Source organism: Rhinopithecus roxellana, chromosome 1 (assembly GCF_007565055.1).
Source record: "Rhinopithecus roxellana isolate Shanxi Qingling chromosome 1, ASM756505v1, whole genome shotgun sequence".
Classification (NCBI taxonomy): Eukaryota; Metazoa; Chordata; class Mammalia; order Primates; family Cercopithecidae; genus Rhinopithecus; species Rhinopithecus roxellana.
The window spans coordinates 49946774-49964243 of NC_044549.1; the positions used below are offsets into that span (position 1 = coordinate 49946774).

A 17470-nucleotide genomic window follows, 5' to 3' on the forward strand; every position below is an offset into this window, starting at 1 on the left:
CGGCTAATTTTTGTATTTTCAGAAGAGACGCGGTTTCCCCATGTTGGCCAGGCTGGTCTCGAACTCCTGACCTCATGATCCACCCGTCTTGGCTTCCCAAAGTGCTGGAATAACAGGTGTAAGCCACCATGCCCAGCATGACTCCTTTTAATTAGCTGGATTTCTCTGTAAAATACACAATTTCATGCGTTGCATTTGCTTTCCAGTCATCAAGGTCAATGCAAATAAATTTTCATCTTATAAAGGAACACTTTGTGGTCTCCTGTGAATAGGTCCTTAATTATATGTTTCAAAAGGTCTCAAAAGGCAACAAATTCAGCACAAGGAATGAGTGCATTAAGCAAAGGGAGTTCTAAATTTTAACCAACCCACTTCACTTTTTCCCTTCCCAACGCACAAAGCTGTGATTAACACATGAGAAATTATTATTAACACTAAGTTGACCTAAAGAGCCATAACAACATATCCCATATCCCATTTACTATGTTTTAGGTTTTCCCACACGAGGCCCAGAATTTGGGGGGAAATAACTCCATGTGCACACCAGCCCCCAAACCTCATTTAACAGTGATGCCTTCGAAAACAAGTTTTTCCTTATGCTGTTTCATACATGTGGTAGAAAATAAAATTGTCAAGATATTTATTAACATGTGAGACATACAATTTGCTCAGTAAAAATAGCACATGAAAAAATATTATAAGCTTATATTCATAAAGAAATGAGTATGTTATTACCTTTTTGGTAATACCTTTGGACTATTAGATAATTTGACATGGTTGGAATGTGCACAGCACAGCTGAGACACCACCATTTTAACACTGAATCGCTATACCATGAACTGACAGAACCCTGCATGAAGGATGAAAAACTCATACCCCAAGTGAAGAATCACAAAGCAGCATGGAAGGGGAAAATGAACTAAATGGAAAAAGTATATGACGCCTACTGCATTTAATGTCAAAGGAGGGGGAAACAGCATGGGGAGTGAAGAATGGTTGAGGCTCTAACTGTATATCCTTAAGTAAATTAAATTTAACTCATCTACAAAGTGAGTTAAAACAGGTGAATTTTAAGGTCCATCTCAACTCTAAATAACATACTAGCAAAAACAAGGAATCCACCACTTCAGATCCTTATGAAACCCAGGAAAAGGTGGGGCACATTGGCTCACCTGAGGTCAACAGTTGGAGACCAGCCTGACCAACAAAGTGAAACCCCGTCTCTACTAAAAATACAAAAATTAGCTGGGTGTGGTGGCGGACGCCTGTAGTTCCAGCTACTTGGGAGGCTGAGGCAGGAGAACTACTTGAAGTGGGGGGCAGGGGCGGGGGCGGCGGCTGCAGTGAGCTGAGATCGCACCATTGCACTCTAGCCTGGGCAACAGAGCAAGACTGTGTCTCAAAAAACACAAAACACTAAAACAGCAATGGTATTAAAACTGTTCAGAATGGGACGGACACGGTGGCTCACGCCTGTAATACTAGCACTTTGGGAGGGGGAGGCAGGTGGATCACCTGAGGTCAGGAGTTTGAGACCAGCCCGACCAACATGGTGAAACTCCGTCTCAACTAAAAATACAAAAAATTAGCAGAACGTGGTGGCAGGTGCCTGTAATCCCAGCTACTCAGGAGGCTGAGGCAGGAGAATTGCTTGAACCCGGGAGGTGGAGGTTGCAGTGAGCCGAGATCCCATCGCTGCACTCCAGCCTGGGCAACAGAGCAAGACTCCATCTCCAAAATAAAACAAAACCACCACCACCAAAAAACTTGTTCAGACTGAACACAGAACTCAAGGGCATTATTATAATGCATTACAAAGAGAATTTTCTATAGCTTTGCAAAAGTATCTAAATCCTATACATCCTTTTAACAGCAATTTTCATTATTGAAGACATGACTTAAGTACAAAAAGAAAAGTCCAAACTGTCAGCTTTCAGTCCTCCACATTCCCCTCTTTAATATGGTATTTTGCACTATATACATTAATGAAAATTTGAAACAAAAAAGAACTTTAGTCAAACTCCCCTTCCTCCTCCAGCTTTATTGAATAGTTTAAAATTACATTTCTATTTTCTAGGACTTCAGTTGCTCTTTCCATCTGACTTTTAAAAACTGATTACAGCAAATGAAACACAGTTGTCTAAGTGATATAGTATACAAAAATAACATCTTGATTTCTGTGAAAATGCATTTCTCTGCAATTCCTGAATAGCTCCAAATTATGCTAACTCTGAGCATTGATGTTTACTCTGGGTTTTAGATTTAGTCTTTGAAAAAAATGTGTTCTAAACCTTTGCCATCACCATCTATGTGTCCAACATCAACACTGTGATGAAGTTGTTCCTGTTTAGGCTTTTATTCCGATTTCTCTCGAACAGCCATTAACACGCACGTTTATCTTTTTGTTTACTCCCACTCAACTGTATGTTCTATGTAGGGCCTGATACAGATGTTACTTGATGTTATTTAATAGCTACTGAGGTCAGACAATCCAAGGCCATCATTATACTAAAATTAAAGTTATTTATGGAAGTTCATAGACACTTCCAGAATTGGTTTTACCTCCTACATGGGAACATGTTCAACAAACCCAGGACGGGCTTACTGGTCTGACTCAACTCTTCCCATTCATCAATCCCTATTCACCAGTGGCACGGAAAGGGGGTTCTTTAACAAAGCATTATACATAACACCTCTACCAAACTAAACATAAACTTTTTTTTGTAGTTAAATGCAGAAAGTCGGTTTTTTCCACCCCTTTCCTCCTTTTACACGGCAAGTAAAGCTCACTGGCCTGGGAGTTGCCTCTATCTGCCAACCTTTGGCCAGTGAAGAGGATTCAGAGAAAATAATACAACCATCAATCAGAAAAAGGAGGGGCGACAAAGGAAAATAATTAGGCTGTAGCCTCAATTGTGCATTCCCGTGCAAGGTGCCCTGACTCGCCACAGCGGTAACAGTTGACTTCACTTGTCTTGCTGCAGTTGATGGCTACATGACCAGTTTCACCACACCTAAAAAAGAAATTAAAATACTTTTCACAATGGGCCTCAGAACAAAACTGTCTACCAAAGCAACAGTCACGATGCCGAACAAAACGCGTGATCCTTGTCTTCATGCAATTAACCCCTAAGGTTTCACAGACATGTACACAATATTTATCAAATTATACACTTTACATGTCACAAACAGCCAAAGATTTCTGGTTACATGATAAAAGATTTATGTGTATTAATTATAGAGCTTTCTATGAAGTCTCTGGAAGTTTCAAACTATAACACTCTTATTTTTACATATTAAAAAAATCCAGTTGTGAAAACTGTCCTTGTACCATAAGCTACAGGATATCAGGGTAGAATACAAAATTATATACAGACAGACTGCCAGTTATGTATGGTGAAAATTGGTCTTATCTGGTCACAGCTAACTTTCACTGAATTTATTAAAGCCCTTCCATTTATTTATAGCTAATTCATCTCTGGAAGAATCTCTGCAATGAGTTTTCTTCTAACAACTTTCTGACACCTTACCTATAGCACTTCACTTTGGTGCAGTCTTTTTGAATGTGTCCGAATTCTCCACAAGAATAGCACTTCTGCTCATCTGCATGGTCGCAGTCACGAGCCAGATGGCCTGGTTTGCCACAGTTGTAGCAGCATTGCTCTCGCTCTCTCTTGGGCTCCTTGCAGTCCTTGGCAATGTGGCCACCTCTACCGCAGTTATAGCAGGCTTCAACAATAAGGAAAAGAAACAGACCAAGACTATAAAACCTTTACAACGTGTTATGTTTTAAATTATACAATACAAAACCTCAAAGGTGGAAATGCTATACGCAGTTGCGTGTGCTCACTTCTCCAAACTCTAGAGGTGTATGAAAAGGAAGTGTTAAATACTTACCATCCTCCTGAAGATCACAATCCTTGGCAAGATGACCAGACTCACCACAGCGATAACAGATGTCTGGGAGAGATGAGGAAACAAACTGGAAACCTGTTTTGAGCAAAAACAAAGAGAATTCGGCTAGTCAGACCAGTCTTGATACTAACAAATACTGAAGTACTTCAAATTTTGCTAGTCGACAAAATACCTCTATCCGAGGTAAAACCACCTCTGCCACGGCTTCTCATTCCACGACCACGGCCTCCACCAGTAGGACATTCCCGGGCCCAGTGGCCAGATCGTCCACACTTGAAGCACTCATTGCTGCTCATGGCTGCAGTCAGATCTTTGAAATATTAAAAGTAACAACATTAAACCACTGAAAGTTCTTTTAACTTTTATTCTCGTTTAATGTATTTTTGGAAAACTATTATGGGGGGAAAAGCTAGCTAATACATCAGTTAAAAAAATAGCTGGGTGCAGAGGCCTGTGATCCCAGCACTTTGGGAGGCCAAGGTGGGTGGATCATGAGATCGAGACCATCTTGGCTAACATGGTGAAACCTCATCTCTACTAAAAATCCAAAAAGTAGCCGGGTAAGGTGGCGGGCGCCTATAATCCCAGCTACTTTGGGAGGCTGAGGCAGGAGAATGGAGTGAACCGGGAGGCGGAGGTTGCAGTGAGCTGAGACGGTGCCACTGGATTCCAGCCTGGGCAACAGAGTGAGACTCCGTCTCAAAAAAATAAAATAATCATACAACTACATGCTTATTATAGACCTATTATAATATACACGTTAATAGTTATTGATGGAAGTGATGGAATTTACAGGGTTAGGGTCAGTGAAAATCCATTATGAGAACAAATAATTGGTAGGGGCCAGGCGCGGTGGCTCACACCTGTAATCCTAGCACTTTGGGAGGCCGAGGCAGGTGGACCATCTGAGGTCAGGAGTTTTGACACCAGCCTGGCCAACATGGCGAAATTCCGTCTCTATTAAAAATACAAAAAATAGCCGGGCATGGTGGCATGCGCCTGTAATCCCAGCTACTCGAGAGGCTGAGGCAGAAGAATCACTTGAACCTGGGAGGTGGAGGTTGCAGTGAGCAGAGATCATGTCACTGCACTCCAGCCTAGGGGACAAAGTGAGACATACATACACACACACGCACACAGAAAATGGATTCTCAGAGTGAGGAGTCAGTGAAGGAAAATACTCTCTTAACCTTAGCACCTGATATAGTACCTAGCAATACTGCAGCACTTGCCTGGTGACTGAGATATTCCTTAGAACAGGTATGTTAAAACAAATGCAAGACACAAATTTTATCTCTAGATAGTACAAGTACAGTGGCCCTCTATATCCATGGGTTCTGCATCCATGAATTCAACCAACCTCGGAATAAAAATATTCAGTGGAAAAACAAGTTGCATCTGTATTGAACATGCAGACTTTTCTTGCCATTATTCCCTAAACAATACGTTAACAACTACTTATTCAGCATTTACATTGTGCTAGGTATTGTAAGTAATCTAGAGATGATTTTAAAGTATATAAAAAGATGTGCAAAGGTTCTATTGCAAGTACTACACTATTTTATATCAGGGACTTGAACATAGGAGGATTCTGGTATCTGAGGGAGTTCGTGGAACCACTTTTCCACAGATACCAAGAGACGACTGTATAATAAAAACACGAGGAAAATGACCATGAGTTACACCAAAGCGCTAATAATGGCACATACAGCACTGGGAACATTTGTGTTTTGTTTTCTTTTCTTTTATTCTCCCCTTTCCAAATGTTTCTGTAATTTTACATTTTAAACAATGCAACTTAGAATTTCATGATAAACTCCTTTAATTGGGTATCATTTTAAAATAAAAATAAAACTCCCACTAAAGCAAATAGATTTTGTACTTCTTATGTAATAATCTAAAAATAAATTGAGGCTATTCTTAAAATAGAATGAAATGGAATAGAATGGAATGAAAACAATGTAACTATATTTTCACACTTCCATATCTCAATATTTTTACCCTTAATTCCATTGTCAAACAATGGCACACAAAGTCGTATTTTACATATCCTCTCAAACCTAAGCACAGGCATCATCATCTAGAAAAACATATTTCCAACTGAGTAAAACTGACTGGATAATTGAATTAGCTAACCCAACCACAACACCAAAGACCCAAAAGGCAGTCAGAAAAATGGCAAGGTTCTCCACTTTCAGTAACTGTTTAACTTTCTACTAACTCTTGCCATTTGCCTATGAACATATTACCAAAAAAAATTATTTGGCTATGAGTTATTGGTGCTTTCAGATGCACAAAACGTATTTCTAGTCAGAAGAAACCAGCCAGTGAAGGAGATTAAAAACAGATTTTTACAGAATTTCAAACAGTATCTGCTTTGTAATCATTATTTCTTAACTATACTAGTATCAAGCATCCTAAATTATGTAAAGTATTTGCCGGTTTCCACCAAAGGGAAGAGTCAGGATTTAAAAAAAAAAAAAAAAAAAAATGAATGGCAGCCTGGGTGCAGTGGCTCACATCTGTAATCCCAGCGCTTTGGGAGGCCGAGGAAGACAGATCACCTGAGGTTGGGAGTTCGAGACCAGCCTGGCCAACATGGTGAAACCCCATCTCTACTAAAAATGCAAAATTAGCCAGGCTTGGTGGCGCATGCCTATAATCCCAGCTACTCGGGAGGCTGAGGCAGGAGAATCGCTTGAACCCAGGAGGTAAGAGGTGGCAGTGAGCCGAGATCATGCAATTGGACTCCAACCTGGGCTACAAGAGCAAAATTCTGTCTCAAAAAAAAAAAAAAAAAAAACAACAACAAAAAAAGGCATATAAAATAGTCTATCTTCTCCAGTTGAGCTCATTTAACTATTGCTCTCAAGGAATTATTTACACATAAATGATTACTTTTAGAGTATAATCCAGACAATATGCAAGGCCTGAATATTTTATAATTTGATATTTAAACAAGATACATCTTGTTTAAAATACAAAACCAGGCTGGGCACGGTGGCTCACGCCTGTACTCCCAGCACTTTGGGAGGCCGAGACAGGTGGATCACGAGGTCAGGAGATGGAGACGATCCTGGCTAACACGGTGAAACTCCGTCTCTACTAAAAATACAAAACAACAACAACAACAACAACAACAACAAAATTAGCCAAGCGTGGTGGACGCCAAGGCAAGAGGATCACCAGAGGTCAAGAGTTTGAGATCAGTCTGAACAACACAGTAAAACTCCATCTCTACTAGAAATACAAAATTAGGCCAGACGCAGTGGCTCACGCTTGTAATCCCAGCACTTTGGGAGGCAGGTGGATCATGAGGTCAGGAGATCAAGACCATCCTGGCCAACATGGTGAAACCCCAACTCTACTAAAATAAAAAAAATTTGCTGGGTGTGGTGGTGCGCACCTGTAGTCCGAGCTACTTGAGAGAGGCTGAGGCAAGAGAATCGCCTGAACCTGGGAGGCGGAGGTTGCAGTGAGCTGAGATTGGGCCACTGCGCTCCAGCCTAGGCGACAGAGCGAGACTCCGTCTCAAAAAACAAAAATGTTCTGTAAAAAAGATATGCACCTCAGTGGCAAAGGCAGAACTTTGCACACTAGAACAGAAGTTTTACCTGTTTTGCCTTTTGTGTGTGTGTGACGGAGTCTCGCTCTGTCACCAGGCTGCAATATGGTGGCACAATCTTGGCTCACTGCAACCTTAACCTCCCGGGTTCAAGCAATTCCCCTGCCTCAGCCTCTGCATAGCTGGGACTACAGGCGTGCACTACTATGCCCGGCTAATTTTTTTGTATTTTAGTAGAGACAAGTTTCACCATGTTGGCCAGGATGGTCTCGACCTCCTGACCTCGTGATCTGCCTGTCTTGGTCTCCCGAAGTGCTGGGATTACAGGCGTGAGCCACTGCGCCCAGCCTGTTTTGCCGCTTTTAGTTACACATAATTTTACTAGAGTAAATTAATGCTAATAAAGAAAAAAAAAAAAAAAAACACTAAGCCTTAAAAGGGAAGAAAAACATTAATAGCCTTCAAACATCATCAATATGACATGCTTTTTAAAGAGGTCTTTCAGTGTCCTTAGGTACTATGTATGCAATCTGTCCTCTCCTCCCTTTGGCCAACCCTATTAGAGTGAATCAGGTGGTCTACAGTTTCACTGGTAACTGGTCCCTTGTGATAGACTTGTCTCTTTAACAACATTATTAAACTAACTGCTTTCCACAATGTTTTAGACTCACACTACTTATATTAGGCAGCAGGTCCCGATCCTAGCACTCATCTCATATGAATGTATTGAGTTTAAAGGTCTTTACAGAATTCCATGATATTCCTTAGGAAAACTAAGGTAAGGTAAGACAGCTGAGAATCATGGCTCCATGAGTCTGTCTCATTGCCTATGACTGCTCCTGGCTGGATTTTCACTGTCCTGGTCTCCCCTGCTCCTTTTCCACCTGTTACAACTTTTTCCAACCTTCGTGCGCCAACTCAAATGCCAACTCTATAAAAGAATCTGACTACATCTCCCAGCCTGGAACTATCCTTCCTATTAAGTACCAGGACACTCTGTTAGTATCTGTCTAATGGCAGTACCACATTGCCTTGTATCATATTCCTGGAAGGTAGAGACCAAGTAATTAACCTTTGAATCATCGAACACCCCATACAGTTATCCTTTTTTTTTTTTTTTTTTTTTTTTTTTTTTTTTTTTGAGGCAGAGTCTCGCTCTGTCGCCCAGGCTGGAGTGCAGTGGCCGGATCTCAGCTCACTGCAAGCTCCGCCTCCCGGGTTTACGCCATTCTCTTGCCTCAGCCTCCCGAGTAGCTGGGACTACAGGCGCCCGCCACTTCGCCCGGCTAGTTTTTGTATTTTTAGTAGAGACGGGGTTTCACCGTGTTAGCCAGGATGGTCTCGATCTCCTGACCTCGTGATCCGCCCGTCTCGGCCTCCCAAAGTGCTGGGATTACAGGCTTGAGCCACCGCGCCCGGCCCAGTTATCCTTTTAGTAGCCATCATGTAACTCAGTATTTTAATTTTTTGGGGGTGGGGGGGGCAGGGGTCTTTAGTAATTTGGTGAATGAAACTACTGACCCAATCCAATCTAATCAAGTACTAACAACAAAGCATCTAAATTACTGCTATCAGTCACCAGAGTTACTGCACCATTAATTTAAAGTAATGATGTATTCTCAATTTTGTATTCCCTAAGGACTGACTATAGTCACTCTCTGAAACTCTCAGCTTTCTGAAACCATAGGTAAGATTCTGCCCAAATGAATTTAGGATCCACAACTTTCAGCTTCTGACAGGTATCAGGGCCAACCACTCAAAGGACATTTCCAATGTAACTTTTTTACAAATCCAGTAACAGAAGTATCTTCTACTTGTAATTGTTATTTTTGGGATTCCAGTCTATAATAAAGCAAAGACTAGAAAATATCAAAGGAAGAAAACTGCTGAATCATAAAACCACGAAAATTAGATTTTTTTCAGATTATCTAACACCATCCCCACATGTAGCCGAGAAATTTACACCCAAGACAACTAAAAAAGTCAGCAGCCAGATCAGAACCTCTAATTTGTCATCCAGGTTCTGTAAGTCCAAGAATTCATAGTCAATTAGACTTCAGTACTATTTTATGCAATGCTACAAAACATACATACTAACTTCAATAAAAAACAAAATGTTTTTCACTTTTGTCAGGCAGCCGAAAAACACCTATTTTCTTCCTTTTGCTAAAAACCACTAATATAAGGGACCAGTTACTAAAGGTTCCTTGGGTTTGTTTTCTCTGGAAAAAAATTTTCATGAAACCTGATATATGTATACTGCACTGATGTAGCCTGCCTGACACTGTAAGAGATTTCGGAACCATACTCAACCTGGGTTAATCACTTAACCCAGTTTAACTACTTGCTGTGTTACCTCAAAGACATCTGACTACCCATCTCTGTCTTACTTGTAAAAGGGAAATAATAAAACTGATGTGTGGTAAGAATTGTTACACAGTACCTTGTGCTTAATATATATTCAATTTAATAACCAAAGTTTTTGTCTCCTGGGTACATATTCTTTCTACTTTTGACTGCTTACAGACAGTAGACAGAACTCAGTCCAATGTCTATTACATAGCAGGTTTAGAGCGAGACTAACTGCTTCTACTTGTTTCCCACCTTACAGTCTATTTCCAGAATGGAATGGAAAAGAAATTAAGAGGAGAAAAACTGGTGATTTCCAAATCAGTTCAAATTTTCAACTACCAGACATCAAGATATTTGTCCTAAGTTTCAATTTTTGTGTATCAAATTTTTATGATACAAACTACTTTAAAGGGTGATAGGAGCACAGGGCATGCCAGGCAAGGGAAGAAATGACTAAGACAGTCAACATAAGGTCTGGACCAGGCCGGGTGGCCCATGCCTGTAATCCCAGCATCCTGGGAGGCCGAGGCAGATGGATCACCTGAGGTCAGGAGTTTGAGACCAGCTGGCCAACATGGTAGAAACCCTGTCTCTACTAAAAATACAAAAATTAGCTGGACGTGGTGGCGCGTGCCTGTAATCCCAGCTACTCAGGAGGCTGACGCACAAGAATTGTTTGAACCCAGGAGGCAAAGTTTGCAATGAGCCCAGATCACACCACTGCACTCCAGCCTGGGCGACAGAGCGAGATTCCGTCTCAAAAAAAAAAGGGTCTGACAAGACTGACGATTCACTGGGGAGCCATGTATGCTAAACTAAGAGGTGTAACTATTTTTCAAATTTTGAACTTATCTTGGAATTAAAGAAACCACAAATGGTTACTAAATTTGTCTTCCTTAACGTAATTTTACCATACTATTGATATTAAGAACAAATCTAGTAAACTACTAAAATCTAATAGTATGTGGTCAAGACTAACAATCAGGGTTCTAATAAATAGAATGATCATAACTCTGTCCTACAAAATACATTTAAAATAAAGTAGCAACAGGAAAGCTGGAGATAAAAATGACACTAGCAAAGGAGGGTATGATTCTGGCTATCTTTATTACTTTATATGGTTTTCCTAACACCGCTGTACACATTCACATTTGTATATATCCTTACTTTTTGCAAGCTCAGGGTTATCCCTGACTCATTCATGTTGTTCACTTAACTCCATTTAGACCATATTGGAGCTTTTACCCTCTGAATGTACACATGCATTATTATGCTCCATTAAGTCAGTTTGGTGTTCCAACATGGTACTAAAACACCTCAGATTTTTTTTTTTTTTGAGACAGTCTCACTCTGTTGCCCACGCTGGAGTGCAGTGGCGTGATCTCGGCTCACTGCAAGCTCCGCCTCCCAGGTTCACCCCATTCTCCTGCCTCAGCTTCCCCAGTAGCTGGGACTATAAGTGCCCGCCACCACGCCTGGCTACTTTTTTTTTTTTTGTATTTTTAGTAGAGACAGGGTTTCACCGTGTTAGCCAGGATGGTCTCGATCTCCTGACCTCATGATCCACCTGCCTCGGCCTCCCAAAGTGCTGGGAGGCTGAGGTGGGCGGATCACCTGAGGTTGGGGGCTGGAGACCAGCCTGACCAACACGGAGAAATCCGTCTCTCCTAAAAATACAAAATTGGTTGGGTGTGGTGGCACGTGCCTGTAGTCCCAGATACTCAGGAGGCTGAAGCAGGAGAATCGCTTGAACCTGGGAGGTAGAGGTTGCAGTGAGCTAACACTGCAACAAAAGCAAATCTCCACCTAAAAAAAAAAAAAGCAATGAAAGGAAGCAATATACATTCTGTATTACCCACATTCTAGCCAGAATAATGGAAAACAGAATACTTACCCGGGAGCCATTCTATATTTTTATCCTGGTTCCTGCATTTACTGTCTGACCTTGGTTAATTACATCCATTTCTGCCTGCCCTGAATTCTTGAAGGGTTTTAATTAGTAGCTGGGTATCTATAAGTCAGGCATTAGTAAACATATCTATAATCTTACAACCTTACAAGTTATGTATTCTTGCTCCATTTTAATGACAAACTAAAGATCTGACATTGGCTGGGTGCAATGGCTCATGCCTGTAATCCCAGCACTTTGGGAGGCCGAGGTGGGCGGATCACAAGGTCAGGAGATCGAGACTATCCTGGCTAACACGGTGAAACCCCATCTCTACTAAAAATACAAAAAATTAGCTGGGCGTGGTGGCAGGCGACTGTAGTCCCAGCTACTCAGGAGGCTGAGACAGGAGAATGGTGTGAACCCAGGAGGCGGTGGCTGCCTGGGCGACAGTGCGAGACTCTGTCTCAAAAAGATAAAAAATAAGAAAATCTGACACCAAGTGACTTACCCAAAGCCACACAGCTAGAAAGTACTACAGTCAGGATTTCAAGAATCTTGCTCTAAATCCTCTGCAAAGGCTTTGGTTAAGAGTTGAGGCCGGGCACAGTGGCTCATGCCTGTAATCCCAGCACTCTGGGAGGCCAACGCGAGAAGATCACTTGAGGTCGGCAGCCTAGCCAACATGGTGAAATCCTGTCTCTACTAAAAATACAAAAATCAGCTGGCCATCGTGGTGCGTGCCTATAATCTCAGCTATTCAGGAGACTGAGGCAAGAGAATCACTTGAACCCAGGAGGTGGAGGTTGCAGTGAGCTGAGATCATGCCATTTGCACTCCAGTGTGGGTGACGGAGCGAGACTCCATCTCCAAAACACACAAAAAAACCTAAAAACACAAAAATTAGCCGGGTGTGGTGGCACATGCCTATAGTCCTAGCTACTCAGGAGGCTGAGGCAGGAGAATGGCTTGAACCCAGGAGGCAGAGGTTGCAGTGAGCTGAGATCCTGCCATTGCACTCCAGCCTGGGTGACAGAGCAAGATTCCATCTCAAGAAAAAAAAAAAAAAAAAGTGGTAAAGTACACAAAAATGCTATGATAATATATGACAAAAATGCTATTGTGTAATATTTTTAAAGTAGGGAATTATACCAATTCACTCCTTTCTTCAAAATATTACATAGAAGTATTACTACTATGTATCTAGTAACTTAAAAAAACCACACATTGAATTGTAACGCTCTATTCATTCTGTATTTCTCTTTAGATAAAAATCAAAGTAAAACTAGAACTGATAGCTTTACAAAAAAATCTAGTCATAATTACTTTGAATTCATTCACACAGGTTTCTTGAATCTTAAGACAGGTATTTTCTTTAACTTCATGGCAGAACTTAGGAGTCTCACCAAACACACAAACACTGGCAACTCGATTCACTAGTTAACACCTCATTTGTATTTACAGGTGATCACTGTAGCACTCATATTCCTAATTAACAAAATCCTTCTAATTACAACTTGAAATTTGGTGGCCTCAAGTTCTCACTTTATCATCCCAGTAGTTTTAAACATGAAAATGCTGCATAGCTTACTGCAATCACTCAACAGCATTCCCTTGCTGCAGCAGCATCTGACACTGCCAGAATAAGAGTTCTATTAAGTGAGAAAGAGCGTTCTCCACGCAGCAGGTCAGGATGCCTTGGCATCATTCTTCTGGCTCTCTACTTACTGTCAAGAGGCTAGGAAGAGAAAAAAGGAACTATTTTTTTTTTTTTTAATTTTTCAGTCCTGCAAGGAAAAAAAAGCAAAACCTCTCTGTGGTCAAATCTTCAGCCAATAGACAAATCATTCCAATCAGTCCAATGGTGGTGTCATTGCTTTTAGGCACCAATTTGGTACTATCCCATATACATGCCACATATTTTTATTGAACTTTAAAAGACAAGTAGAATTGTTGACCAGGCACGGTGGCTCAGGCCTTGTAATCCCAGCACTTTGGGAGGCCAAGGCGGGTGGATTACCTGAGGTCAGGAGATGGAGACCAGCCTGGCCAACATGGTGAAACCCCATCTCTACAAAAAAAACTACAAAAATTAGCCAGGCATGGTGGCACACGCCTGTAATCCCAGCTACTCGGGAGGCTGAGGCAGAAGAATTGCTTAAGGCCGGGAGACGGAGGTTGCAGTGAGCCGAGATTGTGCCACTGCACTACAGCCTGGCCAACAGAGAAAGACTCTCTCAAAAAAGACAAGTAGAATTGTCACAAATCATATAACAAAACACATTTATACTTTAAAAAAGACATCTCCCTGCCTGTTCCAGATGTTCAAATGCCAGTTTAAGAAAAACCTGGCCGGGTACGGTGGCTCACGCCTGTAATCCTAGCACTTTGGGAGGCCGATCACAAGGTCAGAAGTTCGAGACCAGCCTGGCCAACATGGTGAAACCCCATCTCTACTAAAAATACAAAACTTAGCTGGGCGTGGTGGTGGGCGCCTGTAATCCCAGCTACCAGGGAGGCTGAGGCAAGAGAATCGCTTGAATTCGTGAGGCGGAGGTTGCAGTGAGCCAAGATCGCGCCACTGCACTCCAGCCTGGTGACAGTGAGAGACTCCATCTCAAAAAAAAAAAAAGGAAAAACCCTGGTCTTCCACTGATTTGGTTCAAAATATTTTACAGACTGCATCATCTGTTTGAAATACATTACCTTTACTGTTACCAATATGAAAAAGAAGTGGACCTTTGGTTCCTCAGAAAAAGTTACATTTTTAAAGGAAAACTGTTATCAAGAGATGAAATCTGAAAAACTTAAGTCTTTAATTCTAGCCTTGGGAATGTAATAAATTATTCCTTTTATATTCCAATACACAAAGAGCTCTTGTAGACAAGAATCAGGCTGCTCAAACTAAAAACAGCATGTACCCAGGGTCCTGGCACTTTACAGGTGTTTATCCTTAACCAGAGTAACTCATTAGAAGCATTTAAAACTATTTAGGAGGGGGGAGGGGGAAGCCCAGGAGATAAGGGCTACATTTCATATCTTTTTGAAACCCTCAAAGCTCTACACTCGTTATATTGCTTGAGCAAACAAATAACATAAAATTGCTAATTTAAATTCGAATGGAAATAGTAACTGGTTACCTTTCACTCCAAAATTGGGTCAAACAATAGGAAAGGGGGAAAAAATCTACTTTTAAAAATTTAATTTAAAAGCAAGATGGGGATATTCATTAGACCTCCTTCACTTTGAAAAAGACAAAAAACAAATTCAGTTTTGGTTTATCTTACCTCTTCTGAGTCCTTCTGAATAATGCCTGAAACACACTAGCTGAAATCACAGACGATTACCGAGCAATGTTCTCTTTTCACAAGACCCCCAAGACCAGAAGCAGTTACTTCCTTTGGAAGTGCCCTGTGGCTGAGGCCATGTGGTTAACATGTGGGAACAAGCACAAGCCTTACCCATAATAAAATCAACACCTAAACCCAAATGTGGACCATTATGCCATTCTAAAATAGGTTCTCACGATATGGAAAAATCTAGATGGAGGGGGGCTAGTTGAATTTCGTGTCTCGTTTGTAATTACATCTGTTTCATTAATCCAAGAAATGATGCAGACTACCGCCCGCTGCTGTGGTTTTGGAGGTTTGACAAATTCGTGTTTTTTCTGGTAATGGCGCTTTTAAAGGATCCCAGCAACTTAAATCGTGTTGACTCAGGGAAAGTGAGCCCCATCAGCCTCTTTTCGAATGGTAATGTAACACAAACAACTTAGTATTTAAATGACGATAAAAATTCAAGAACCGGGAACTATCAACTACGGGGAGTATAAACACTAAAGGCTCCCAAGTCTTCCAGCACTGTCTCGCCACCCCAAACACAAGGGCTTCTTCAAGAATCCTTTTTTTTTTTTTTTTTAAAGACGGAGTCTCGCTCTGTTGCCCAGGCTGTAGTGGCGCGATCTCGGCTCACCACAACCTCTGCCTCCCGGGTTCACGCGATTTTCCCGTCTCAGCCTCCCGAGTAGCTGGGATTACAGGAGCCCGCCACCACGCCCGGCTAATTTTTGTAATTTTAGTAGAGACAGAGTTTCACCATGTTGACCAGGCTAGTCTCGAACTCCTGACCTCTTGATCCTCCCGCCTCGGCCTCCCAAAGCGCCGGGATTACAGGCGTGAGCCACCGCGTCCGGCCTAAGAACCTTTTTCTAAGGCCCCCAAAACCCTTGGCACATGGCCCGCCAGACGCACGACCCCAGCACATGGCCGGCACGACTATACCCACCCCATCCCCCCTTCGTCGGAGCCTTTCCCCACCACACGGACTCCTTCCAGTGAGTTCCCGCCAAATCCACCCTCGGCCCCTCATTCCGCGACGCTCGAAGCGTCAGGGCCTCGGCCCCAAGGGCGCACGGGCGGGCCTCCTCTACCCTAATCCTGCGGCCTGGGGTGCGGCCCTGGCGCCGAGAGACCCGCAGGCTCGGCGACCCAGCTTTCCAGGACGAAGAAAGGACAGGAGTGTCGTCCGACAGCGGTGCGCCAGAAACCCGGGTCCGAGGCGGCGGCAAGAGCCGAGCTTCCCGCCTGACGCAGCAGCGGCGCAGGCCAAAGTGCGGCCGCCATCGCCGCCTCGCCGCTCCCTACCCTCTCTGTCCGCACCACACCAGGCCCGCACTGCGGCTCCCTCAGCGCCAGCCCCCTCCCCCAGCCCTCACCTTCCGCGTCGGGGCGGACCCGCAGCGGCGGAGACTCGGACGCAGGCCTGGAGAAGACGGCTTGCAAGGTAGAGGCTGTTTATTTTGAGGGTCCTTGCCTGCGCCACACGCGGGTCTGCACACGGCCCCACATACGCCGCTGCGCACGGCTCTCCTCCGCCTCGCCCACGCGGCCAATCAGCGCGCGGGGTTCGGTAGTCCAATCAGTGTCGCCCGTGGGAGGGCCGCCCACCAGAGCGCGGCGCGGGGCGGGGCGAGTGCTTCTGCGCGCCGCGGCCTTTCCCGCCGTGCCCCGGGCGCGGCCTTTCCCGCCGGTATCCCGGTTCCGATGCTTCTTGGGCCGTTCCCAGCTGGGTCCGGGCCCGGGCGGACTGGGTGGAAATCTGGCTGACCTTGGTGGTCTGTCTTGTCAGCTGGAGCAAAGGGATGCCAGGGGACGGGTCTCGGTGCAGTGACTGCGATTAGCTTGGGGCCGCAGAAAGTTTCTCCCCCTTCTTGGGCTCCTGCCAGGCCCTTGGCTTTCAGAGCCAGGCCCGATTTCCAGATAACATTTAAGTTTGCAGAAAAGGGGATGCCAGGTCACGGTCGTCACGGCTGTGGGATGTAGGCTGAGATTTGTATTGATTTTGTGAGCCGCGGAAGGCCTTGCTGCTTTCTCCTCCAGGACTGATGTATCTTCCCAAGATGAAAGTGCCTTGTAAGGGCGAGGGGCCTTCCTGGGAAGGTCATGAGCATGGAAGGGAGTGGGGCCCAGACTGTGACGTTTAGCACGTTTGTGAGTGACATCCCCCTGGAGGGCCAGGAAAACCTTTTGACCTGGTCTGTCATATTCAGGAATAGACTTCAGTTTAGGTATGGTATTTTCTCCAAAAAGATTTGTGTATATAGCCGTAGATATTCTTGTCAAGATTAAACCCAATTTAAATTGGTAACTGTAAACTATAATATTTTAAAATTTTGTGTCTCATCCTAGAATGGCTTTATTCGAAACAGAAAAGGGAAGAGTCCCAAGTTTAATCTCGGTGAAACCTCCCAG

The 17470-nt window shown here is 43.3% G+C and overlaps 1 protein-coding gene across 4 annotated transcripts; it reads right to left on the bottom strand.

Annotated features, from left to right (window-relative positions):
- Positions 1 to 1931: 1931 nt before the first annotated feature.
- Positions 1932 to 16660, bottom strand: CNBP (CCHC-type zinc finger nucleic acid binding protein). 4 transcript variants are annotated; one of them, XM_010354736.2, is made up of 5 exons: positions 16435 to 16660; positions 4088 to 4225; positions 3898 to 3990; positions 3531 to 3729; positions 1932 to 3014 (listed from the first exon to the last, which is right to left on the bottom strand). In XM_010354736.2, the coding sequence occupies exons 2-5, from the start codon at positions 4209 to 4211 to the stop codon at positions 2897 to 2899; spliced, it is 534 nt and encodes a 177-aa protein (XP_010353038.1). In that variant the 5' UTR covers positions 4212 to 4225; positions 16435 to 16660; the 3' UTR covers positions 1932 to 2896. The 4 variants fall into 4 exon arrangements, with proteins under 4 accessions (XP_010353038.1, XP_010353047.1, XP_030798668.1 ...); XM_010354745.1 differs by having other exon boundaries at positions 4109 to 4225; positions 16435 to 16626; XM_030942808.1 differs by having other exon boundaries at positions 3531 to 3732; positions 4109 to 4225; positions 16435 to 16600.
- Positions 16661 to 17470: the final 810 nt, after the last annotated feature.

Excerpts from the sequence above, each read along its gene's own strand:
- CNBP (XM_030942794.1), bottom strand. The coding sequence starts at position 4,211 with ATGAGCAGCAATGAGTGCTTCAAGTGTGGACGATCTGGCCACTGGGCC. Across the intron at positions 3,991-4,087 it reads TGGTTTTACCTCGGATAGAG|GTTTCCAGTTTGTTTCCTCA; the intron begins GTATTTTGTCGA and ends TGCTCAAAACAG. Across the intron at positions 3,733-3,897 it reads TTGTGATCTTCAGGAGGATG|AAGCCTGCTATAACTGCGGT; the intron begins GTAAGTATTTAA and ends TCCTTATTGTTG.